Here is a 25880-nt window from a genome sequence, read left to right as displayed (position 1 = left end):
GTTGAAAACAGTTCCAACGGTTCCTTTTCACTATGAAGTGTGAAGTTGTTAAATGGGGGAAAATTCTCTGTAAAATGAGTGTGTGTTACTTCAGGCAAAAAACTTTATGCCACAGTTAAGTTTTCTATTGCCTGCAAACCCGGTTGAACCAAAGAAGGAGAAGGGTTTTTGAAACACACTTTCAACTATGTCTATTGTTTCTAAAACCTTTACGACAGTCTCATTGTCATTTTTTTAACTCTGCAGAATTTCTCCTGCTGAAACAAGGGTTCACTTAACGTTTAAAACAGGATTTAGTACTATTAAATGTTGCACCAACTTCCCTCAAATTTCACTTAATGCACACACACACATACACACACACCTCATTACCACTCTTGACAGGCCAGTAACAGGCTCCTCACTCGCTCACAGCTCCCTCTATTCCCTTTAGCTACTGCCAAGCCATATTTACCTCCAACGACAGATTACGTTTGCGCCGCCACTCCACCTCAAAGCACCCCATTCGCCAATTGTGATCTCGTCAGCACCATCCTGTGGCACGTGCCTGTGATCATTAGCTTCTAGCTAAAATTAAGAGTACCTACAGATAAATAATACGTGGAGATACTACCAAGTTGCTGCCGTGGTCCGCTTTCTGAGCAAGTTTTATGAGATCAACTCACCAACAGAAAAAGACTCAGAGGAAAATAATGAGAAAATGAATGTAGTCTAAAAAATATAATTATGTTAAAGAGGATTATAAACAGTAATATTAGAATCTATTTTAGGAACTCACTTGAGATTGTGAAATGGAGCCAAATACAAAACAGCGAAGGAGCAACAATATGTCCTTGGAGTTTGTAATAAATCAGATCTGGCCCATCCACCATGCCTCTGTTCCAGACTCCAACCATGGAGAGCTGCCTGTTTTCATTTAAAAATGAGAATCTAATCGTGCCTACTTCGGTACAATGTGATTATATTAAGACTTAATTTCCTCAGTCAAGTAGATTTCAATGAGACAAGATGAAGCAGTTTGTTCTTTAAAAGTTTTATGCTAAAGCCTTATGAGCCACTGACTGACATACTGCTGGCCTTTCATCAGCAGGAATCACTGGTTCATTCATAACGACGACTGGGAAACATTACTGTTTATATCATGAGTGTACTTAAAGAGTGTAATGGTCTTCAGAGATGAACTGAGGAGATTAAGTGGCTATAAGAATTAGGTGATCATTGCAAGCCAACCTACACAGTGAATACTAATTATTCTAATGTAGCTATGCATAGCCCTGCTCATTTTGACACTGTACAATTATGTATATCCACTTCAGAAAAGCCTTTTAAAAAGGTGGGGGAGGTTTTTCAGTGCCAGAAGGGACATTACGTCTTCTGAATTTGTCTGGATAAAAAGGGTTACCTTCATTTGATATCACCCACTGGACTGCATTATGGAAATAACCTTGCAGCGGACAAAACTGAAGAGAGGAAGAAAAGAGGACAAGTGGCGGACAAAGATGTGAGCACTCAAAGTTCAATATAATAAGAAAACCATTTAATAAAGCTGTCAGGGGGAGAAACAAAAATAGGGCTTCCATCCGAAATGAAGCAGCCAATCCTTTAAGCGAAACCGTGACTGACGGTCGGTTCCGTCAATCGATCACATCGCTGCCACCCGTGACCCTTCCCCACCTATGCATCCATCTATCCATTCTGACAGACCGTCCACCCATTGCTCTCTCTGCATGCAAATACACCAGAGGAGATAAGGAAAGGGAGGTGAGCGTAAGTTGAGAAAACAAAAGAAAAAAAATGCTGAGTCCAGAACAGGGGGGTTTGTGTGTGTGTGTGTGTGTGTGTGTGTGTGTGTGTGTGTGTGTGTGTGTGTGTGTGTGTGTGTGTGTGTGTGTGTGTGTGTGTTTTCCTTGGAGAGCTGAGGGGGGGGGAATCATCTGGAAGGAATGAAGAGGAGAGATAAAAGCAGAAGAGGGAGGGGGCACCGACTGGTACAGAGACGAGAGCCAAGTGAGTGGCGTCCTACTAGTCAGAGTTGTGATGACGAACACAGGGGGAGGGAATTGGCCAAGCGGGTAAAAATACATCTCGCAAGAGATATCCTAATCTCTGAGATCTGTAGGATGAAGTGATGGCTGCCAAAAGGAACAAAAAAAGGGAGGGAAAGCTCAAATGGAGGCAGAGGAAAAGGCTGAACGGGAGAGGGAAATATATTTACAAGACAAGAAAACCACAAGGAACATATGACCAAATAAAAAAGTTGATGATGCGAGCTGGGGGTGAGGAGGGCGGTTTATTTAGAGAGTTTAACAAGAAAGAGGACGATTCTATGTTAGTTTACATAGAAATGTTCTCTTCCTCAAGCTATTTCTATTTAAATATGTGTTTAAACTCAGAGACCCATCGTTCTAATTGCGACTGGCATAGCGGTGAGTCCAGCCCCACCTCTCTCCTACTTCCCCACCTTACTCCATCACCCGCTGGTGTTCTTCTGCCGCAAACAGTAAAAGCACACATGCACGCACGCACACACATGCACTCCTTCCCCCCAGGAGTGATTGTGGCATGCCAGGGATTAATTCATGAATCACTGACGAGAAAAATCAGCTGCAAGCTTGTTTTGGAGAGAGGTGGTGTGGGTTGGCATGCGGGAGGGAGGGAAGAGAAAGTTCCCTCTGAAAGCTTTTTGAAAAAGAAAAAAGGGAAGGAGGAACCAGACCGCTCCCAGCAATTAATGAATATAGGAGGTGGTGAGGGGACGATGAAAAGGAAAAAAAACCTTAGGGGCTTTGGTGACCGGCACAAGTCAGCAGAGATGCCTTCTCTTGGTCTGTCTGTCCCTTTCCAATTTAATAAGCAAAAACTGTTTTAAGAATGCAGAATGATAAGAGCAAAGGGTTGGAATATGAACACGATAGATCCTGCATGACATTGGTGAGATGCTCCATTCTCATAAGCAGATTCACCAAACACGGTTCAGGTCCAACCAGTCTGTCAGAGTGAACGTCAAGAAAATGGCTTACATTTTAAGAAAAATACACTAATCACCCCTTCTCCAGAGGCACCTTCCCTCTGTGGGAGTGGGCACAATGTCCTTTGATACAGGTGTATTATGCCGGGTCCTTTGATACAGATGAATCATCGGTTTGGTGAAGAAGGCACAAACAAATCCTTTCTCACTGTGTCCCCTGGCTCACCTGAATGCTGAGGGGGAGAGGGTGGTCCTAAACAAGGGGGACTGTAAACAATTGCGTCCCAGTATCGTGCTCCCTCCCTGGCTTTCCTGCAGGCAGCGGATATTTGTATGGTTGACAAAAAAGAAAAAGAAAAACAACACACGGCTGCTGTTGCCTTTAAGAGTTGTTTGTTTTGTGGAACTTACCTTCATGAGTAAAAATGGTTACTTCGCTGATCATTTACAGAAAACAAAGCTCTTAAAAAAGCGCCCTGGTCTTGGACGTTTATTGCATAAATGTTGTACATTACGGTGTATCTTTAGTATTCAGTATTATTTAAAGTAAATTTCAATGTACACATTTATTCTCTCAAATTCCTTTTCTTAAACATGACCCGTTTCTGGTCAGCAGATGACATGTTTCCGTTATACGACTACTCATCCATCTGTTGTCAGTATTTGATTGTATTTAGCTATAAAATAATCAATGCCAATTGAAAAAGTCAGACCAAATTGTAATTGCCTGATCATGTTGCTCAGGGCGTCATGGCTTCCTCCTGCCTGCCAAAACGAACCCCATTGAATGCATTAGATAAGAGAATGCCCAGTAACACGATTCAACTAATTATATTTCATTAATACGTCCGATACCAATAATAGAGCAAAATGGATTTTCTTACACACTGCTTTAAATGCCTAGTAATAGTGTACCACATATGCACATAAATATATGTTAAATGCCTAGCAAAAGTGCAGTGCTTAATATCATTACCTATCCGAATCAATGATAACGTCCCTGTTAACTTACTAGTAGGTACAATTTGAAGCTACCAACCCATAGCTATGTGGCTGATTACAACTGATAAGCGACTGATAATGTGGCACGAAACTGATGGACCCATGCAGCGAAATTATACAAGAATAAACCAGCATGGGAGCGCAGCTCAATGTTAACAATGCAAACTCCTCTCCGCTATCTGACTGTTATCTTGGTAACGGGCCAACCTCCAGGGCGAGGTCATCAGCAGGAGATCACAGGGGGGTCCTGCACTATCTGCTCCACTGGCAGATAGTAGCTTTAGTGCCATACTTTATAGCCCACAAAAGAAAATGTTTACTTACTGCCAAAACATCCCAAACAACATCTAGAAGCGGTGGCCAGCACTCACTAAATGGCGGTCTTTCTGGAATGGTTACAGGAGATTGTTAAAGAGGGAGATTATGTTTGGGAGGGTGAATGGTTAACAAGCAAGATTAACCATGAAATAAAATGGTAGTGGGAGAAGAATTAGCAATAGTCCAGACAACCGAAAGCCAAGACAGATGAGGGAACCAGGATGAGAATGGTGTAAAGAAAGACACAGAATTACACATTAGAAGGGAGTGCAGGGTGAACACCAATTACACAAGCAAGAGAAAATAAGAACTTGGGCCTTGGGGGAGGTTGGGATTAGAGCAGGGAAATGAGATGTGGCATGGGCAGTTTGTATAGGCTAAACTAGAAACTCTAAGGTTGACAAAGGTGAAAGAGACAGCCAGGGAATTTAACAGTAAGAAAGGGAAGGGGTGAGGGAAAGAGTGTGAAAGAGAGGAAACTATTGCGAGGGAGAGAGCTGATTTTAAGGGGTGTAAGAGGACTTACAGACATTCCAATTACAGAAGGAGAAGCAGAAAATTGATGACTAAGGAAAGGAAGAGACTGGGGGAGAGAGAACGGCGGAGAACAAAGAGGGGGATGAGTGGAGGTAAGGGAGAGGGACGAAGCCAAGAGACAGCAGCTTACCGCGCAGATGGATCAATTATAGGGACCAAATTACCAAGGAAAGGAAGCAGGGGCATTAAGGCATGGAGTAAACAGAGACGGGGAGACTGGGTTCATGGAAGAATGTTCCCAGAGGGTAAAATATATGTTAGGTCGCCGAGCACACCGATAAGGGAGTCCAGGAGGGGAGAAGGAGGGTGTCGGCCAAATGGAGGAGACACCAAAACCCTGGTTTTACAAACACAATGGTGGGAAACGCCGTTTTTTAGCAGCAGGATTGGCCGACTGTTGACAAAACACTTGAGACGGCAACAGCACCAGAACGGGTTACTGCCAGGAGTCCACTATGCACATTGCTTCTGGGAGAGTACAAACCTCTCTCCAATTTCAAAGCTACAGGGATATTGTTTCAGTGATCATGTAGCGTGCCAGCAATGTTTTTTTTCTAAATTATACAATACAAAACGTAGCCTATGCCATCTCGAAAGGCTACCAGAGGAGTCCATGCACAACGGAAGATAACAGGCGTTTTGTGATTGAGGAGATATGCTTTAATTTCTTCTTCAGATACCTTTTCTAAAAATGGTTTATTCAATGTTTGAAAAGTCGCACTTTGACCTATATACCAGTCCGTCATGTTCCATCAGGAAGCTTGAATAAAATAAAAACAAACAAAAAAACCCTTGGGTGTCTGGAAGTGTTTTCGGGGACCTGACTTTATACCCACCACCCACAGACTTGACAAGGCCCCATCACACCAAATTCAATTTCCTCCCCTGGCCGGCTTGTCCACTGCGGATAATAAGTGTGAATTCGATGTGACCTTGTCAAAGTCAGATGTGTGTGTTCGTGTGTGTGTGTGTGTGGGGGGGGGGGGGGGGGGGGGGGGGGGGCGGGTTGCAGAAAAAGAGCACGGCTCTGTCAAGTCTACGTGTCTCAATAAGGCTGTGCATAGACATGCCGCAAATACAAGGGTTAGAATGTTTTAGTGTGTAGTGTTGGTATGCATTTCAGGGGGGAAGGCATTCTGGTTCCAACAAGTAATGACAGGGGTAAAGATGTGAGGCTGCAGGTTACACATATGTTTGTCTTGTTGGTTGAAGATGGATGAGGAAAAGAGAAGTGATTGTGTGAAGAAAAGAACAGTGAAAACGTTACCAGTAAAATAGACTTGAAAGAAGAGCAGCAAGAGGCTGTGATTGGAAGTCGACAAGAAGCGGAGAGGGTGAGAAAGAGAGACAGAGAAGTAAGGCAAGGGGGAGAGCGAGAGAGATATGTTCTCAGTGTTGTCAAGTCCCCAGAGCAGGCCTTTAAATGTTTTCAATAACACATAAGGGCACTGCATCATCCACCAGTCAATATGAGATCAATAACGCGAACCACTGCCCTTCTGCCTTGCACACTACATTTAGACACATTAAGGTGACTGCTAATGAGCTGCATGGTGGGGGATGGCCACGTACACGCAGACACGTGCCGAGGACACCGCCAAGGGCCTCCAAGTTAAAGGGCCCGGAGATCTGTACTCTGTAGAGTACACTACAGTATCTTTCTGTAAATAAAGAGACTAGAGTTGTAGAGGGATTATAGTGGGCTCCCCAGCTATCGATATTAAAAAAGGTTTGCGTCGGCAGTCCTCTGCTCTCTTACCACAGAGAAGGTCTTTTTTTGGCGCTTGAAACTGTGTGTAGTGATTGTAAATAAAGCGGTAGAAGGAGGTAGTGCCTCCACATTACAAATGACCAGGGGAAGTCTTAAGTCTTCCTGGAGCGCATCAATCCCTCTCCAAATCCTCCTTTATCCCCTCTGCCAAGATGCCATGCTGAGGAATTTAAAAGATGATGTCATCCTAAACATTACAACCAGAAGAACTGCACTGACCATGCCCCCAAACTAGAACTACACCGGAGGAGATCAATAAGAACCCATCTTGAAGACCATTCAATTACGGCCATTACATTTGGAAGAGTGGCTGCTTCAATGAGTCTCCGAATGGCATTTCTGTCCCAAAGTGTCATTTGCAGGAGAGAAAAAGGGGTTACCTAAAATTTTTGGGTTTTTACCTCAAAATCAGCATTGCACCTAGTGATTAAGAGGCACAAGGTTAAGGCCTCCGATATTAATCACAGATGCAGCAGAACGTAGTGTGGGAGGGTTTGCGTGACTAAGTGACTACAAACTTCTGCAACCACCGTATGGCGTTATTTCGTTATTTTTCCATCGAAGAATGCTGAAATGCAAGTAAGCCATTGCAGCAAATTGCACTGCTTCAAGATCTATTAACTGGGAACGTGTCGAAGTGTATTGTGTTACGAGTCTTTTAGCAAACCAATAAATGTAGGAATGCGAACCCTTGCATTTTGGATAGACAGTCTACCCCAAAAACGGCGGTCAAACGACCCTATGTACCCTATGTGTAAGTTTCTGAAACCCCTCCGCTCAGAAAACCCATTCTTCTTACATGACACCTTGGCCTTCTTTCTAACGAAGGCGGGATTTCCATTTGTTTGTTTTTTTTTTAAAAAAAGGACTGACTCCGTTAATCTGGCAACCCTCTGAGACAAACACAAACATCTCAGTGGGGTGCTCTCAGTGTGACCTCACAGTGGGTCGCCTTTTCTGCCAGCTTGTACAAGTGGGAGGAAGGGGGGGGGGGACTAGAGAGAAGCGCTTAAAACCTGGGGAGTGAGCTGCAATGGAGCTGTCCTGTTTTGGCACAGTCAATGCAGGAAAGCCACTATCATTAACTTCTGAGCGCAAGAAACGCATACTTCTCCTTTAACACTGTGTGAATTGAGCAGGGGGTGATTAAAGAAAAACTGAAAGCTGGGTTCGGTGGGCCGAGATAGGAGGGTTGGTGGTGAATGTGGCATGCGCTTCTTCAGAGGAAACATTAATGCGTGTGCACACACTCACATGCGCACGCAGAGAGCTGGATGATTAATAAGGGGGGGTACCCGTAGGACACGCTGGAAGTCAGATGACATTCCTAATAATGACATGTCAGACTGCAGAGTGTGTGTGGGATTGCGTGGAGAAGTAATTGCACTTGATGGTCTTCTCTTGTTAAAAGTAGTGGTTGCGAAGCACTACGATGCAGCAACTGCTGTTCATTGACTTCCCTCCCAGGGGACATTCATCCTGGGTGATAGTATTTGACCCAACTGACAAAACTCTAATGATGGTTGACTTTGGGATGTTGTCTTTCTTAATCAAAACGAGACACAGAGCAAGACAAATTACTTTGACATTTATCAACAATCAATACTTACCTATGTCAACATTTCAAATGTAATCCCTTTTGAACATAAAATGGAAGGATTAGATTGATTAAATTCCATTTAACGAAGCAAGAACATTTCCCGTACATCTGTTGAAGTATTCCAAGATTATTGTAATGGAACATTCATTGCTTGATAAGAGGCTCTCCTCCAAGTATCTATTAAATATTTCCGCTTGCCTAGCCTAAATAGAGTAAATACAAATCTGACTTAATCAAAAGGCTCATTGCATGAGCCTTCAAATTAGACTTCACTCCTTGCCAGTTCTACCGTGCCAATGGACCAGTGATGTGGTGCAGATCACTGCACCACAAAGTTACCCACCAGTCTCCATTCACGCCGCAAAACACACTTTTATGTCTAAATCAACTGACTGATTAAAACAGGGGAGGCTGGTATTGATCCCCTTTACAACAAGAAGACTTTGTCCCAAGAATATCTTCATGCACGAGTGTGTGTCAGCGCATGTCAACACCAATGATGCATCCAGGCCCAACGAGAGAAGACACACACACACACACACACACACACACACACACACACACACACACACACACACACACACACACACACACACACACACCTGACCTTTTCACAATCCGTCTGGCATTTACAGGGCCAGTGTGAGAGGGCTAGGACAGATAATCTACATACTGACAGAAGCCCCCTCCGCTGCCATTAACACAGAAATCACAGAGGGTCCAGCACCCCTCATTCTACCACCATCGCGCTAATGAGATACTAAGACAATCTCTTTTTCACCTTTTTTTTCTCCCCTTCCTTTAGTAGAGGGGGAGACTGAAAATAAGAAATATTTCTCTCCTCGCATAATCCATCAATGCCGTTCCTTTTTAAACGACACTGGAGCCAGGGAGGAAGGTTCCAGATGTGTGAAGATTACAATGTTCTTCTTACAAGGACCAAGTATTTATTTATTTGTTCAATAAGGTTGGATGCCCTTGCCATGACCCTTTTTTTAACGACAGCAGCCTAATTACAAATAAAATTATATTTTTCTTTACTTTCTTATTGGTGAAATCCATAATATTTTTTTTCTGGCTCAGTATTTTATAGTATAGCGAACTTATTTTGGATTTTTCACTGGTTGTGAAAACAATTCATATTTTCCAGACAGCCAAAGTAAATTGCAAAATAAATATGCTTAGAGTGGAGTGTAATACATATCAGATTGTAACATTTGATAGTTCAAACTTTCCAATATGGATGCTATAGAAATCGGATCCCGTGTGCCATTTATAAAAAAAAACAATTATTAGATGGTAGGTTAAACAATACACTTTTATGTGACAGGTCATTTTAAAACCACACCTTTATTTTCCCCCTGTCTGCCTCCTTCTGTCATAAACAGTAAGGCCTTGGGTCCAAAGGGAAGCGGAAAGAGAGAGGAGATAGAGGACATCTGAATAACGAACCAATGACTATCAGCACTCAAACAAAAGCTGTAGACGAGGCAGAATGACGGGTATCAGTGGAAATAAAAGGTCCAGAGAACAAGGCCTCCTGTATGCGGCGGGGGAGATGGGGGCAGGGCCATGGCTTCGGGGGGTTGGGGGGGGTTGGTCTCCTGTCTGAATCTGCTGCTGTGTGATTACAACTTCCAAACTGATCCTGTGAATAGAGCACAATCCCCCCCCCACCCCACCCCATTTCCTGCACCAGGCCCCAGAGGAAACCACCTGTTCGTGGGCTAGTTGATGCAGTATTTGTTGTAAAAGACTGAGGTTGCTGTATCAAGGGAAAGGAAATAAGGGGCTGGCTTCTACGTGGAATCGAGAGGGGGGAAATATGCGGGGTGGCGGGGCTGAGGGTCCCCCGACACCATGACCCTGGGTTTCCACTGGTTGCTCGGCCAGACAGCCCACCCACCCCCCCTGCACACAGCCTATTCAGCCATAAGACAACACAGGACTGGACACACTGGCCCCTGCATCCCCCACCCCGACCACGGCGCTGCCAACTGAAGCCCCTGTCCTTCCTTGATAAAAAAGAAAAAAACGTATCCATGGTAACGGGTCAAGCCTTTGTGACCCACATATCAGGCACTCAGAAACTTAATTGGGAGGGGCTTTACAGTGTTATTTCAAAGCCCACCTTCTCATCGCTGTGGATTCCCAGGAGAGCAATATGTGCCCTACTTAATTATATATATAAAAAAAGACAAACAAAAATTTGACAGAACACCACATGCTTAGGCTGATATTAGTATTGTGTGGAAGTTTTAATCAAGAAAAATTTCAAATTGGAGTATTTTCTTGCGAATAAAGACGACAATGCCTCACAAGTCTAATGTTTACATAAAGTGCCATTTCCCACAAAAAAGGAGCACTGAAATGCATTTTATCTATTCTGAGAGGTTTATGCAGATATTTCAAATGAAAGAAAGGATAAAGCCATTTCATTTGACCTGGTTTAACAAGTATTTCCCTATTTCTTAAATATGCAAGAATCTATTTTTTTTGTTTTTGCCCCTCTCCCTCAGGCAGAGCATTAACCGTAAATGGTTCTGGACATAAAAAGGTCCATTGCATGAATAAATCTAAAGGGATTGCATTTATAGATGTTATAGCTGTTTCAAAACAAACAACCAACACAAAACTAGAAGTAGACTAGTCCTATAGTGCTGCTCTGCCAAAAAGTTAGACCTAGTTTAACATTGTTGCCCTGATTATCAGACAGAACACAAATAACCAAAAAACAATGACGTAGAAGGAATGTTTAACTCTTTCAGGGCAACGTTTATTCATATGCAAATGAGATATGGTGATTTATTTATTTTAATCTTTGCCACATTAATGGATCTTTCCCACCGGGTGCAATGCCATGTATTTGCACACAGACGGAAAAACAACTATTGATCCGGTTCCGAGTTCCTGTTGAACAGAAACCAGCAAAATACTGGTTGAAGCGGCAATGTTTTAAAATGGCCCACTCACTAAACCACAACTAACAAAAATGCTTGTGGAAGGTTTAATTTTTCATTGATGTGAATAATTCAGTTCAGTTGCTCAACCCTGGTGTGGGTGACTGTACATTAAAAGCTAAACCTGGCTTCCAATTCTCTCTCCACCGACCTGGAGCTAATGGAGATCGAGGTCCATGAAAAATAAGAAATAACAAGGGGGACGTAGATGAATCAAATGACAAAAATGCTTTCAGTGTATCCAGCACCAAGGACACGACATGGCAGGGACTCCGTTTCTACTCAATACATCAACTGTTCGCTTACTGACATCCACCTCGCCAGGCACCTGTGAACAACACCTTGCTCCTGGCGGCCACACCTTACTGAAAGTAAACATGGCGTTGAGTCACCGAAACCAGGGTCACAGTCACGCACCAATGACTGCATATCAAGAACCCAAGACCAAGATAAGATGCACTACCAAATCTGAAACAGAGTCACCAAATTATGCTTGCTTCAACTCTGTAAGAATAAGGCAAGGTGTTGAATCACCTGGACGTTTTGTTTTAAACCTGTAACCGCCCTGACAGGTGGTTCGTTTGCATCATTTCCGTGTAACATGAAGGGATACGTTTAACATTTATAAATTACGACATATCTAGTTGCACATGTTGGAAAGCACCAAACGATTCACAAAATAAACTCTTACCGTGAATAAATAAAAACGTGGCCAAGATGACGAGTCCTGTGTTTCTGGAGGAGCCATGGCAATCTCCAGCGTAATGTCTCGACATGGCGATAAAGTCCCTTTTCAAAAAACAAAAGAGCAGGCAGTCAATGTGTCGAAACACGAATAATGTAGCGAAACCCCTGAAAAGAGGACCGACGCTGGAGTATGCGAGTCCAGACTTTTTCCCTCGGCAGAACTTGGGAGTACAGGACACCTCAGAGGTCCGACGGAGATTCTCCGCTGCGAGCGTCCTTTACTTGTTTCTCCCTTCTGGTATCGAGTCTGTTTTGAATTAAAAGCAAGCAGGTGAGATCCAGCGCTTTCAAAGTGGCTCCTGCACGAAGCGTGAATGTTGTGGAAAAACCGTCCGCGCGCGCTCCTACCAACTAGTTCTTCTGAGTCCGGCGCGAGCTAGCTCTCTGTGCTGCTGTCCGAGCGGGTGAGTGGCGGTGACGGTGTGATGTCATCAGATTGCAGGCGGCGTCGGTCTCTATGACAAATATAAAGCAATTAGACGCAAGCCACCATACATTGGATTTGGAACAACTTGTTGGCCTGGATTACGTAACCCAATTCCGAACATATCGTGCAGATTCAAAGAAAATAATTAGTGTTAGTTCGTCACATTTTGCGTCGTGTTCGGAAGATTAGAATATATTCTTTTACCTTCATATAGTTTAGATTTTTCTTTTTTAAACGACACAAGCTGAAGTTATCTTCTCAACATCCACAATGGCATTGTCGAAATGCCAAATGAATGAACCTGCAATTTAAGATAATAATTTTTTTGTATGAAACATAATATAGTCCTACATGAAAATAGAAGTAACACACAATTAGGATATAACCTAATTCAGCAGTTCCATTGGCGTTACATGAACTACGTGGAAAACGAAGATCACATCGCCCCCTGCTGTGTGTTCCGAGCACAGATCCTTTAGTATAAACGTAATCCGATTTTACAACAGGACGACGCGATCGATACATATTCGTTGATAATGAACACAATAAAAATCCAGCAGCGAACACTAACAACGTTTCATAGTGAAAACGTATATCACATGGCTCTTTTATTAATTTATTAGTTCTCCAGTGTAGGGAACGTATCCCCACATTGTATCAGAGTTTGTCCTATTTTGTGTGTACAGAATTCTGGGGGAATTATCTGGTTTATATCTAATCCCTATTCCCACGAGCAGATGCTCTAATTAGGCCTATCTTCATTATTTAAATTTTTTCATGTTTGCCTCTCCCTCTATTTCGGCTGAAAAATACCACATTTATTATGGTTTCCCCTCCCCTTGAAGTTTGTAGAAACCAGAAACCACCCTCTCCATAAGCAAAGTGAATCCAGCGTTTGAATATGGAGTGTCACACATGTGAACAAATCAATTCACGTTAATAAAGTCTGGCTGATATGTCCTTTTTCATGTTTGTGTGTGATCCTGTTGCCTTTCGTGTGCCAGTGAGGCTGCATTCACATGGAGTTATCCTCAAAATGAATATGTCCAGCTTATTAAGAGCCCGGTCGCCTCTACTTTCATTTGTGCATCCATTTCACTTCTGTTCCATGCAACACTCCCATCCAACTCTATTGTTCTTATTCTTATTCTTCTACATCTTTCCTCTAAACTCTACCTCGCACACGTTTTTACAGTCTTCTCTTTCATTTTGGTCTTTCCACCCTACCTTTTTCTCTGTCTGTGTCACTGCGTTCTCTGTCTCTGTCTGTCCGTCTGTCTGTCTGTCTGTCTGTCTGTCTGTCTGTCTGTCTGTCTGTCTGACTCTCGCTCTGTCTGTCTGTCTGTCTGTCTGTCTGTCTGTCTGTCTGTCTTTCTCTCTCTCTCTCTCGCTCTCTCTTTCTCTCTCTCTCGATTCTTTTTTAATTTTCATTGTTCCACATGTCCTTCACTCTAGCAAAAGCTCCTTTCATTCCCGGCTCCATCCCTAGACTTCCCCTGGGGTCTGTCAGACTGATAACATAGCCCATACTTACCAACTGATATAGCTCATTGGCACTGGATTCATTAGCCTCTGATTATTATTTACCGTAGAGGGAGGGGTGGTGGTACCGGCTACCACTCTATGCACCACTCATATCACAAGCCACTGAGAGACTTTGAAGTCAGATTGTCCCCATTACCCCCAGTGTCTTACCCACCCCTCTATTTGGACCAACATTTTCTATCCCTCTGTATTATGTATAATCTTTAATGTTCTTCTTTCTCCCACTCTTTCTGTGTCATAAAACAACCCGAGTGCACCAAGTATCTCTCTCTCTCTCTCTCTCTCTCTCTCTCTCTGTCTCTCTATCTCTCTCTATGTCTCTCCCGACGCCCTCTCACACACATTCCATCTCTCTCTTGCACTCTCTGTCTCTTTCTCTCCCTGACTCTGTTCTCTTGCTCTCCTTATCTCTCTCTTCCTATCTCTATCTCTCTCTACCTCTAACCATGTCTCTCACTCTCTCTCTTCCTCTCATTCCCTGCTCTCTCTCTCTCTCTCTCTCTCTCTCTCTCTCTCTCTCTCTCTCTCTCTCTCTCTCTCTCCACGCCCCCGCCCACCCGATGGTAATTATGGAGAGATGGGTAATAGTGCTCAGAGGAGAAGATAATACCTTTAGCTTAATTAAAGACATTTATGGGATGTAAAGACATGTACCCAGGGGGTTGCTTGCTCCCACACCAAACCAAAAGTCTTTCTTTCTTTCTTTTTTCTCTTTTTCATCAACCCCAGTCCCTCAGTCTCTGCTGTGTAAATCATTTTCATTGCATTGTGATACTGACATGAATACAGCTAGTTAACCCATTCCCTTTTGTCCCACAGGATGTGAAGGTCAGTTATTTTATATGGGATTTATTCACTTGTTATACAGCACAACTACATATGCAGCAGGGTCACTGGAATATATATTTTCATACAATTCTTGTCTATCAGCTGCACACACAAGCACTTAGTGAAGAGTACCCTGACACCGTCTTCCTGTTGATTATCTTGTATTTGACTGGGTCATTTCCTGTAACCCAGTCATAACCCTCTGGATACACTGCCAGACATCTCTTCACAGGGCTATTGCAGTGCAGAAACAGAAGAAGGAAAGAATAAGGGTTTTAGTGAGTGAATGTCAAAGCTGCAATTCACTTGGAATTAGTCATGGAGTTTGACATTTACACCTTGGCTCTTCTGTATTACTGGATGGCATCGTTCATTTACTCTAGCCAAACTCTCACAGGTACGGAACGAGGTTTTTAAAATCCTTTAGGAAATTGGTAACACCTAACTTTATTGTCTGTGCTCAGTCTGGTGAGTTTCCTTCTCTCGTACTTCACTTGAAGGACTATTCTAACCATTCCTGTTTATCTGAAAAACGTAGCTATTCACGTCAGGAAATGCCAAGTTAAGAAGGACATATCTCTGCCAGGTTACTGTTGTATTTGTATTTGCCTTCCAACCTTGTATGTGAAATAAACAATGAATACCATTTACATTTATTGTCATTCACACACATAATACTCCATCTTGTGGCAGCTCAGGAAGCGCTGGGAAATCTTCAGGAGCAGGTTAACAACACTAAACTAAAATGTCTTTCTATTTGTGTTAAGACAGAGAATATGATGACATTATAGTGACCGAACTGGGAAGGCCTACCACCTTGCCCTGCGTTGACCCGGAGATGACGGGCACAGTGACTGTGAGCTGGACCAAGCACAGCACCCCTGAGGGGATTGAGAAACTCCTCCTCTCAGCCAGTGAAGGGAAGGTTTCATCTGGTCCCCCTAAGTTCTCATTGGCTGACCCTAACTTCCTGGAGTCTGGGGTTTTCTCTCTGCTCTTCGTACCCAAAATGGGTGATCAAGGCCTTATCACCTGCTTGGTCGAAAAGCAAGAAAGGAAACTGAGAAAGGTCATATTGCACGCCTTACTCACTGGTAGAGTATATTTTTTACATCCATATCCATTATACCTATCGCCAACCTGTCTATCGTACTTTTTTTGTTTTCTCTTTTTCTATATTATATTTAATGAATATTTATGAATATACCTCGAATGGATGCAAAAGTGTATCCTCCTTTGAAGCCCTCGATATACACCCCTGAGAAGAATGTGCAAATAAGTCCTCACTGACAAATGATCAGCTCCACATGGCAGTGGTGGCCTGGGTGATGAATGCGACTCACTAGGGGCGGGCGGTCCCTGTACAGAGGCATTAATCCCATGTTACACTGCCCTGTCGTCTGCAGTCACCATGGTTCCCGCCTCACCCCTGCCATATGGCATCCTCCGGCTCGAGGCCAGCGTCGTCCCCTACATGGTCTGCAGCATCACCTGGGCAGGCCCTGGCGGCACGCCACTGAGGTCAGAGGAGAGGCCGCTGCAGACCCTGACAAAGATCCCCCACTTCAACAAGAATGACCAAGGCACCTACGTCTGTGTGATTCAGCCTAAATACAACCGCAGCGCAGCCAACTTCTCCTTCAACGTTGACGTGAAGGTGGATGTCAGCAGAGAAAACATATGGGGGCAGCAGGGAAGGGTTATTCTGGTGCCTCGTGGTTGCGGTGAGTCCTCATCAAAATAGAAACCAATTGTCTTATCAGTCTTGTTAATGCCAGTTAAATGTATATATTTCCCTGTGTGATCACTTTAGCAGTATTCATTCTGCAGTGATTTCTCTGCCAGGGCTCCCATTAATATTATAGTTGATATGTATAATTCATTATTTAGCCATTTTTTATGTATATACCTCTCTGCTTTTCATTCCACACAGATGCCAATGTGGCCTCATTCACCAAGGTACCAAACGGTGAGTGACTTTCTGAAAGCTCAGTGTCAGCGCTTTGCAAATCTGCCAGAGTGAAATGCAAGAATAGCATTAGATGCCGCGCTGAGAACATAAGAATGTAATCCTCATTGTTGTCAAACATTCTCTCTTATCTCAGTTTGCCTCTTTTCTCTCTCAATGCTTATTTTCTCTGTCCTTGTCTCTGCATTGTATCATTGAGACACTATTTTCAGTCCCGCACTATTTCTTCTTTTCTATTCTTGATCCTTTCATTTGCTTCTTATTCACATTGTCCTTGTGACTCTAAAGCGATTTCTGCTTGATGTTTTACGGCATTTCTCTTCTTTCGAATTTGCTAATTTTCTCATGTTACTTTTTCTGATACTCTCTTTTACCTCGTCTTTCTTCTAGGTATTTCACTCTCACCTTCAACTGCCTAACCCTCTCTGTCGCTCTATCATTCTTACTCTATCACACCCTACAGATCCATCGGCCTTCAAATCTCTCTCTCCCTCGCCTCCAACTTTCTCTCTCCCAAACCATACTATGTTTCTCTCTCGTTAAACAGACCTTCAGATCTCCACTGGCAGTGTGGCCAACCGGCCCCATCCCTTGGCCTGTCCGCCCTGCAAGGGCGACTCCGTGATGGTCCGCTGGGAGAATCTGGACAAGAGGATGCTTCCGAAGCTGGTGTACCAGTACGACCGCTGGAGGGACTCCACTGCCCCTCCAGCGGAGGGGAGTCCGCTGCTACAGCTGGCAGGCCCGCCGTACAACGCCCATTCCGGCTTATTCTCCTTCCTACTGAGCCCGGAGCTCAGAGACGCTGGTCTCTTCACCTGTGACGTCTTCCTCGATGATAAATGCTACAGACAGACGACCACGCTGAGCGTGCTCAAAGGTAGCTACTGGGGAAGGAGGAGGTCAGGGTGCATAATGCCTTATATATTACATGTTTAGAATTTACGTTTACATTGCTACTACTGCTTTTGTGTACATACTAGTAAATACACTATTTTCTTTTCATCTTATATCACTGGGCCCTGTCTTTTTTTATGCTGGTTGTTAGCTGAGCAAGGAGATGTGATCTAGTGTGACCCCCACCTTTTAATACGTGCACACATAACGCAACTTTTTATGCGTGCGCTCACATCACATGCCTGGACACACGCATTACGCTGTCTTCACGGCCTTGAGATGCTTTACTAATCACGGCCCTGCTGGCATCCATCACAGCTGCCCCCACATCAGCAGCCCATCTGTCACTGTCACCGTGTTGCACACATCTTTCACACACACCAACGCACACGCACACACCTTTTTCATAAGGCTCTCAGACCTGCGTTGACACAAATGCTCATGCATGAATATGCACACTCACACACAGACACACGCACCCACGCACACACATACCGGCAGCCTTTATTTTATTAATTTTATTATTTTTCAAACAAACACTTAGACAATCCCTTTTCTCACTCTCTCAGTCTCTCTCTCTCGCACTCTTCCATGCACAGGTCAACTGTGCACACATTTCCCAAATCTGTCAAACAAAGCCACCCACGCACACTCTATCTCTCTCCCACATGCATGCACACACACACACCAATCATGTGACACATATATTTTTACCCCACCTCATTAAAAGTATCATTATGTATGATTATACTTTCTGCCCTCCCACAGACGAGGCTGCACACTGATAACTCTAATCAAGACTAAAGTGTGTTGTAGCGTGTGTGTGTGTGTGTGTGTGTGTGTGTGTGTGTGTGTGTGTGTGTGTGTGTGTGTGTGTGTGTGTGTGTACGTGTGCCAGTGCATAAGGGTGTGTACAGGTCTGTGTGGCTTGATTACACTCAGATGGATTCACATTTTAGTTTGATGAGACACTAAGCATCAGTCACAGTCAAGCAACACATTAGCAGCAAATGGCTTTAATGAATATATATTATTTTGACCCTGCAGTGGATTGTTCGTGGTGTTGTTTTTCACCAGCCACTGTACTTTTTCCCGTCATCCTTGGCCTTTTCTTTAAACAGTTCTCCTAGATGTTTATCCGTAATTGTATGCCCTCACACAATGTGTCGCAATTTTTTATTCATAAAACCATCATTTGGTAGTCTTTTTTATTATTATTATTTTTTTATTATTATTATTTTTTTTATTATAGTCCTTTTTATTCTTGGTCAACAATAAGGAACTGGATTAGTCTGATAAATTGCCTCCAGGGTCCATGGTTAGATCCCGTGGATTCTTGAGGAGTGAAATGTCCTTGAAAAGACACCTCACACCACAGCATGTTGTAGTCTGTGCCAAAGTTGCAGATCTTAAGGTACGGCCACACTGAACGCGCGTAACGCGTTCAGTGTGGCCGTACCTTTAGGCCCCGTCCACACGGAGCCGATTTTTTGGTGAAGCCGCATAAGTCTTAAGGTACGGCCACACTGAATTGAATTTTTTTTTGCATAGGGAACCATTGGTTTAGGCGCGTAGGTGCGTTACACGCGCTAAAGCAGCGCGTTAGAGGTATTTTACGCACCTAAATAACGCACCAAACGCACCAACGCGCGTAGTCCAAAAAATTGAACTTTTGACGCGCCAACGCGTGACGCTTAGCCGCGATAGCCAATCAGCGTTGAGCTTGACCCGATGTCACTGGAAAAGAGACCGGAGGACGCACAGAAGCAGAAAGAACATGGACGACCAAGTCATCGTTTCAGTGTGTGCTGAAACGATGAGGAGGTGGTGAAACTCACACAGCTGTGAGCGCCTACGGAGGATGTCATGCACTAGAGTTTAGATTCTTTGCCTGAGCCCGAGCCCGAGCCGACCCGCGGGCCGGGTCGGGCCGATATTTCCCACCACTATCCTCGGGCCGGGCCTTTGATCGAGCGTTTGTGTTTTTTTTTTAAATCATTGCTTTATTGTTGTACTTGTCAACCCCAGCGTCTTCGGTTGCTAAGCGACGTCAACGTCTTTGGCGGACTATTTCTCTGCTAATCAACACTACGAATGCTGGTAACGAATAAATTGTAAAAAGACACACCATGTGAAGTTATTTTTTCGTTTTGGCAAGTAGCCGTGTAGTAAGGTGGATAATTTATAGAACGTCGCCGGTCATTATCGAAAATATTTTTTGTGACACACAATGATTAAGCGTCAGGTTAGGCGCGTTACGCGCGTAATCTTACGCGCATAACGCGTTCAGTGTGGCCGTACCTTTATGCGTTTCGGCCGAACGTCCAGACGGAGCCGGCGGATCCGGAGCCCGATACCGCACATTTCCGAAACCATGTCCCAAGGTGGTTTTTAAATATATCCGGACCTATGCGGTTTCGTGTTAGGATTCGTGTGGGCGCCTGAAACGCAAACGATGACGTCATTGCCCCCCCCCCCTTTTTATTTGTATTCTTTTTGTAGCTTTAAATACAGCCACTAGATAAATGTAATTACTACCTGTACATTTAAAAGTATTTCTGCTCAATTTAAGAGGTTGAATCTCCTCGTGACTGAATATTTGTATAGAGCGCGCAGCCTGTATGCACGCAGGGTTGATGCGCTCCACTTTTTTCTGTGGAGAACCAGCGCCTTGAATATTTACTACAGCGTTTCTACAGCTCGATGCGGTTTCGCAATGAATCCTTCTTTACGGAGATATTCCTGAACCTCATAAAACGAAACCGGATAGTTTTCGCCCGTTTCGGCTCCGTGTTGACGGGCCTCTAGAGTCACTTTATTGTATATATATATATATATATATATATATATATATATATATATATATATATATATATATATATATATATATATATATATATATACAGTGTTGTGCCTGAACGCGTTCATTGAACGATAGTTCATGAACTCGTTCATATTTTGGGCGAACGTGAACTGAACGTATTGTATTACTGCCTGATGAACGTTACTGTGAACTCGTACATTCTGGTGTCTGTGAACGGCACCCTCACTTCGTTTAACTTCGTTCAATATGGGGGTTATTTGTTTATCAACACGGCGGATGCGCGCGCAGATCGCCGTGTTGTTTGACCGGTTGCCATGGTAATCTCTGGTTAATTTGCAGTTGCGGTGTTGCCAGCTTACTGTTACATTAAACTGTAATCAGAAAAGGCGGTTATATGCTATAGACCCTATAGTATCTGTCGTATAAAGGCTGGGACGAATTTCAAATTATAAATATGTATTTATAATTTTATTATTTTGAAAGTATAGACCGGCGCGATTCCCATTGAAACGAATGGCGCGGTGATTATTCTTCAAAACGAGAGCTGTTAAATTGTAGAAAATGAATTAAACTGTAATCAGACAACGCGGTTATATGCTATAGACCCTAGAGCAGAGGTCCCAAATACGTAGATTGCGATCGACCGGTCTCTATTTCATCCTAGACAAACCACAAAGGGGGCTCAATGTTCAAAATACCGGAAAAAACAAATAGCTCACAGCAACATATTGAAAAAAAGAACTATGAACTAGTTCATTTTTTGGAACTGTGAACTTCGTTCAAAATTTTGAATTATGAACGTTTAACTGAACTAGTTCATTTTAAAATTTGTGAACTGAACTTTGAACTAGTTCACGTAGAAAGTGAACTTTCCCAACACTGTATATATATATGTTGAATCTTTTTTCTATTTCTATATTATTATATACTGTATATAAATACATTGTTGACTCCTTGGCTTGTAGCAAATAATCTAGTTAAAGAAAGACCCCGTCAAGAAAGACCCTTTGTAATACTGTGCATTTGACATTTAAACTACTTAACACTCAAATGCAGTCATTTTGAGTGCTGAATGCAGCGCTCAACTATTGTTCTTCTTAGGTTTTATTCTTTCTTTCTTTCTTTCTTTCTTTCTTTCTTTCTTTCTTTCTTTCTTTCTTTCTTTCTTTCTTTCTTATTCTCTACAAACTTTAAGGACCTATCTCCTTCCTCAATTTTTCACCTAAAGACTCCATTCAAATTTAAAATGTTCATATTAGCTTGGAATTGCGCGCTTCTTTTCAGTTTTTTAAAAATATTTAATACTTTTTAAGATATTCTACTTTTAAAATACCATCTTGTTTTTTAACATGGGAGTCAATGGGAGGACGTACCAGAGGACGGCGGTCCTCTGGTACTTCAACAGTTTAAGACGTAACTAATTCAGCCCATTCTGACACTCCTAATTCTCAAGACATCGTAACTCAATCATTTTTCAACCGTTCACCTTCGTTCAAACCATATAACAAATATACACACTTGTATCTTCAATAATATCCAAACTGAATTTTGATATTTAAACTTTATTCAGAATCGCAGTTGTAGTTTCCCACCGGCTTCGTTTTCAGTTGGTCTCATTGATTTACGCTGGAGCGTGAGGACGTTAATCAGTGTTGCCAGATTGGTCGGTTTCCCCGCCAGATTGGGCTTCTTATGGAGGACGTTCAGGCAGTGTTGCCAGATTGGGCATTTCTTCCCGCTCTTTTAGGCTACTTTTAATCACACACCGGTTCGCTATTCTCTTTAACACACACACACACACACACACACACACACACACACACACACACACACACACACACACACACACACACACACACCAGTGCAGGGCAATACATTTGACCTTTGAATTTTTCAGTTCAATTAATTTTACATTTCTGCATTTTTAGCAATGCTTTGCGCTTCTCATTCAGCTGTCACTTTATTTGTTTCCAACCATTTACATTTTCTTAAATGGTGTGCATGTTTACATTGTTTACTCCATTTAGACCTTTGAACTTTTGTTCAAATCCCTTCACTTGATTTAAGCCATTTAACCTTTCTTTATGTCTTAATCTATGTGGCTTTATAAAAAAATATTTTCAAACTCACTTTATACTACAGCACTCACCGCATTTTCTGCAGGAAATGCATTTTCTATTTTTAAAGTGTTCTTCCCCACATTCCCATTCTTGCTCATCTTCTAGTGGAAGTCAGTCCCTCGTCCACGTCCTCGTCGCTGTACATATCCTGCAGATACTCAGGGATATCCCAGTTGGATCAGGTGGGGTGGTCCCACCAGAACAGGAGTGGCAGGCCACGCAGCTTCAGTCCAGGGCCCGGCAAACTCAACGTCAACATCAGCCTGCCCATCACCGCCGACAACGCCGGCAAATACACCTGCAACATGCTGCTGAGGAACGGACAGGTGATCAGGGCAGTGTACACTGTCACACTGCCCACTACAGGTGGGATGCAAGGCTTCAGACCAGCTGTAATATATATATTATAATAATATTTCTTTTTATTATAATAATAATAATTAATTTGATTTATAAAGCCATTTTCATTCAAGAAATCTCGAAGGGCTGTACAGGGATAAAACAGTAAACTGCTAACTAGAAACAAACAAACTAAAAAAATAAAATAATTGAAATATCTTTCTTAAGGCCTTGAATTATATGGCCAGCTTCTTAAGAACCCAGGTTAATGGTTGACAGGTTTATGTACTATATATTTACAGATGTAAATCCACCATGATTTATGTTAGACTCAGCTCTGAATTTGGGCAGTTGGCCATCAATTTACTTTGATTAGATACATTATAGCGAGTGTTTAAAAAGCTCCCACAGCTGTATCTTTGTTTTGTCCAAACCAGTGAACGAAACAACAAAACCTGCTATGTTCTGCATTCTATATTCTTAGCAGTATTGTTCTATGCATCAATGCACAAGGTAAAACCCTAGACAACATATTGAGTGGCTAGGATCTACTTGTTTAGGGGACATAGGCTCTCTACCTAGATAGTAGATTCTGGTAGATGGTTGTGAAATGTATTACAGTAATTAATTGCATAGTGTCAGGATCATTGTATGCACAATTGCTGAATACATAGTATTCCTAGGCATCATTAAGTGATGCTGGTCTAAGCGCAGGGTAAAGAGTGATTCTGCAATTAAAATAATGGGCCTGTTACGTAAATGACTCCACTCTGGCTGTTGGGGAATGTACTGTTATATTATCTATTAGTGGCGGACCCTGCACACAGGGTCACGTGACACTTCAATGGATCCCTAAGCAGTGATGAGCTCTGTCTTGGACCGCCCGTATACATCACTTGTGTTGTGAAGCCCAGAGCTCATTGTGATGCACGCTGATGGTACTGTAGCAAGAGGGATGGAGATGGAGGAAACACACAGAGATGGAAGAGTCAGAGAGAGAGAGCGAGAGAGAGCGAGAGAGAGAAGATAGAAAGCGAGCGAGAGAGAAAATGTTCTAGTCACTTGGTAAATGCTGGATCAGGGTCTTGCTAAGTTTGCCATCGTGGAAGTGTATTCACAGCTAACATATGTTCACGTATAACTCAATTAAATGAGAGACTAAAAAACGATAGCTCAGAGAGAGAGAATTTTAATGGCGGAGAAAAGCACAGAAAATATTTGATTCCACAAGTGTTGGACCTGGAGCAGTCTGTAGTGCAAAGCCTTTATGAGGGGATGCCATAGCATAGCGATTAGTGGTTCCCTGATCCGCCACAATGGAAGCCCGGTAGCTCAGGCAGCACCAAATAATTCATGAGTGCGGCTATCCCACATTTTGTACAATGCATGAAATAGTCATGGAGACAGGGCTGAGGTACACAGTCGTGCTTTCTCATTATAATAGCATCAAATAGAAATTTGTTCCTATACGCCTGGTTGAACGTAAATGCATGTGGAAAAGTAGATACACTTTTGAAATCTAAAAATGCCTCACTCTTTCTCTAGATCATTTAATTGATAGACAGACAGACAGACAGACAGGCAGACAGACAGACAGACAGACAGACAGACAGACAGATAGAAAAACGGTATTGTGTAAGAAAAAAGAAATCTGACAGTGGAGACTAAAGAGCATGGGAGGAAAAAGTACAACATAAAAAATTCATGAACATTCGATTCAGTAAAATACAGAACAGAGAAAGACTGCATTACCAACACCAATTTAAATCATCTTCTTCAAGCACATAACATACCTAATTTCCTGTTCTATGTTGGACCGTGATCTAAGTACCGGCGTAGCTACGTGGTCTCCCGTCAGCAACCCTTATCCACAATCACCAGGATACGAATCTGCCTCCTTTGAAAAAAAAAGGGAGACAAGTGGGTAGGTGGCAGGTGGACAATGGGAAGATTAGAGATAAGAAGAAAGACGGGAGAGAGCGGGGGAGTGAGAGGTAGAGAGAAATAGGGGGTATTTATGTCTTCGCTCCACTGCACTCAATTACCATAATTCATAGGTTCAAGTTGGCATGGTGTACTGTTCAGGTCAGTACGGGGGTCAGCTTCAACCACAATATCCCATTAGCCTAGTCATTATACACACACACACACACACACACACACACACACATACACACACACACACACATACACCCCAATCAATTACATTTCACACAGCACATAATGATTGATTACAGAGAGGCCAACTAGATGCCCCGACAGCAGGGCTGAGGTGAGCTCTGAAGGCTGAGGCTTTTATCAATAAAGTTGTATGAACTTGAACACAAGTCTGGCTGGAATGGTATAGTTGCCATGACTTTGTAATAAACTCTTTATCAGTTCACGGCTGCATGAATATTACATGAAGGAATTTCCAATAGTCATACATTTCAATACATCATTAGTCACTTTTCTTTAGGATATGCAAATAGAACTTCTAGTGAATACATTCTAAGCATGGGAATTGAACCCTAAACCCTGGCAGCCCCAAGGCCATGCATTGTCACAAGAGCTACACAGGACTTTTTCAAACAATTCAGTTCCTTCTTTCTTATTTTCTTCTTATAATTCCAACTTTCCGTGATGCTATTCCTAGTTGTTTTTAATGGAAATCGTGCATGCCGCCGTCGTGGCCTAACCTTCACTCTCTGAGGTGGATCTACCATCAAAGTGTTAATCTCTGTAGGAACCAGGACCTCCTCCTCGTCTCCACCAGTTCCCCGCGGGCTGCTGCAAAAATGAAGTCATTCAAACTATTGTGCAAATAAAGCTGACAATTTGCATTTGCATTTGCTTTACTTTCCGTAAAAAAGTAAATAGTTTAACAGCGAGCTAATATTTGCTTATGGAATAAAAATGGAATTGGGCGCCAGTGGAGCGCCTGCGCATTCTCTCTCTGCTTTCCCCCTGAGACTTTTACTTATTTTAATGTCCCAGAACGCTGCACACCACACTGTTATGCTTGCCAATCTACCCAGAGGCAAATTGT

At 42.9% G+C, this 25880-nt stretch overlaps 2 protein-coding genes across 5 annotated transcripts in view; one reads left to right on the top strand and one right to left on the bottom strand.

The window, feature by feature from the left end:
* The window catches only part of LOC307070397 (poliovirus receptor homolog), a 75973-nt gene extending 63661 nt beyond the window's left edge, over window positions 1–12312 (bottom strand). For both annotated transcript variants that reach the window (XM_079728851.1, XM_079728850.1), the window contains exon 1: window positions 11848–12312. In XM_079728851.1, coding sequence (XP_079584977.1) covers window positions 11848–11932 — 85 coding nt within the window. In that variant the 5' untranslated portion in view covers window positions 11933–12312. The remainder of the gene's footprint in view (window positions 1–11847) is intronic.
* Window positions 12313–14963: 2651 nt separating this feature from the next.
* g6fl (g6f-like) overlaps window positions 14964–25880 on the top strand; it is a 13827-nt gene continuing 2910 nt past the window's right edge. For 2 of the 3 annotated variants that reach the window (XM_079731475.1, XM_079731474.1), the window contains exons 1-6: window positions 14965–15100; window positions 15471–15797; window positions 16110–16427; window positions 16637–16672; window positions 17220–17552; window positions 22619–22879. In XM_079731475.1, coding sequence (XP_079587601.1) covers window positions 15022–15100; window positions 15471–15797; window positions 16110–16427; window positions 16637–16672; window positions 17220–17552; window positions 22619–22879 — 1354 coding nt within the window. In that variant the 5' untranslated portion in view covers window positions 14965–15021. Of the gene's footprint in view, window positions 15101–15470; window positions 15798–16109; window positions 16428–16636; window positions 16673–17219; window positions 17553–22618; window positions 22880–25880 lie in introns of all 3 variants that reach the window. The other variant, XM_079731476.1, reaches the window with a different exon arrangement.

Source organism: Pollachius pollachius (assembly GCF_949987615.1).
Source record: "Pollachius pollachius genome assembly, chromosome: 1".
Lineage (NCBI taxonomy): Eukaryota > Metazoa > Chordata > Actinopteri > Gadiformes > Gadidae > Pollachius > Pollachius pollachius.
Note: the sequence above shows the minus strand (reverse complement) of the source record. Positions and strands in the feature narration are given on the sequence as shown.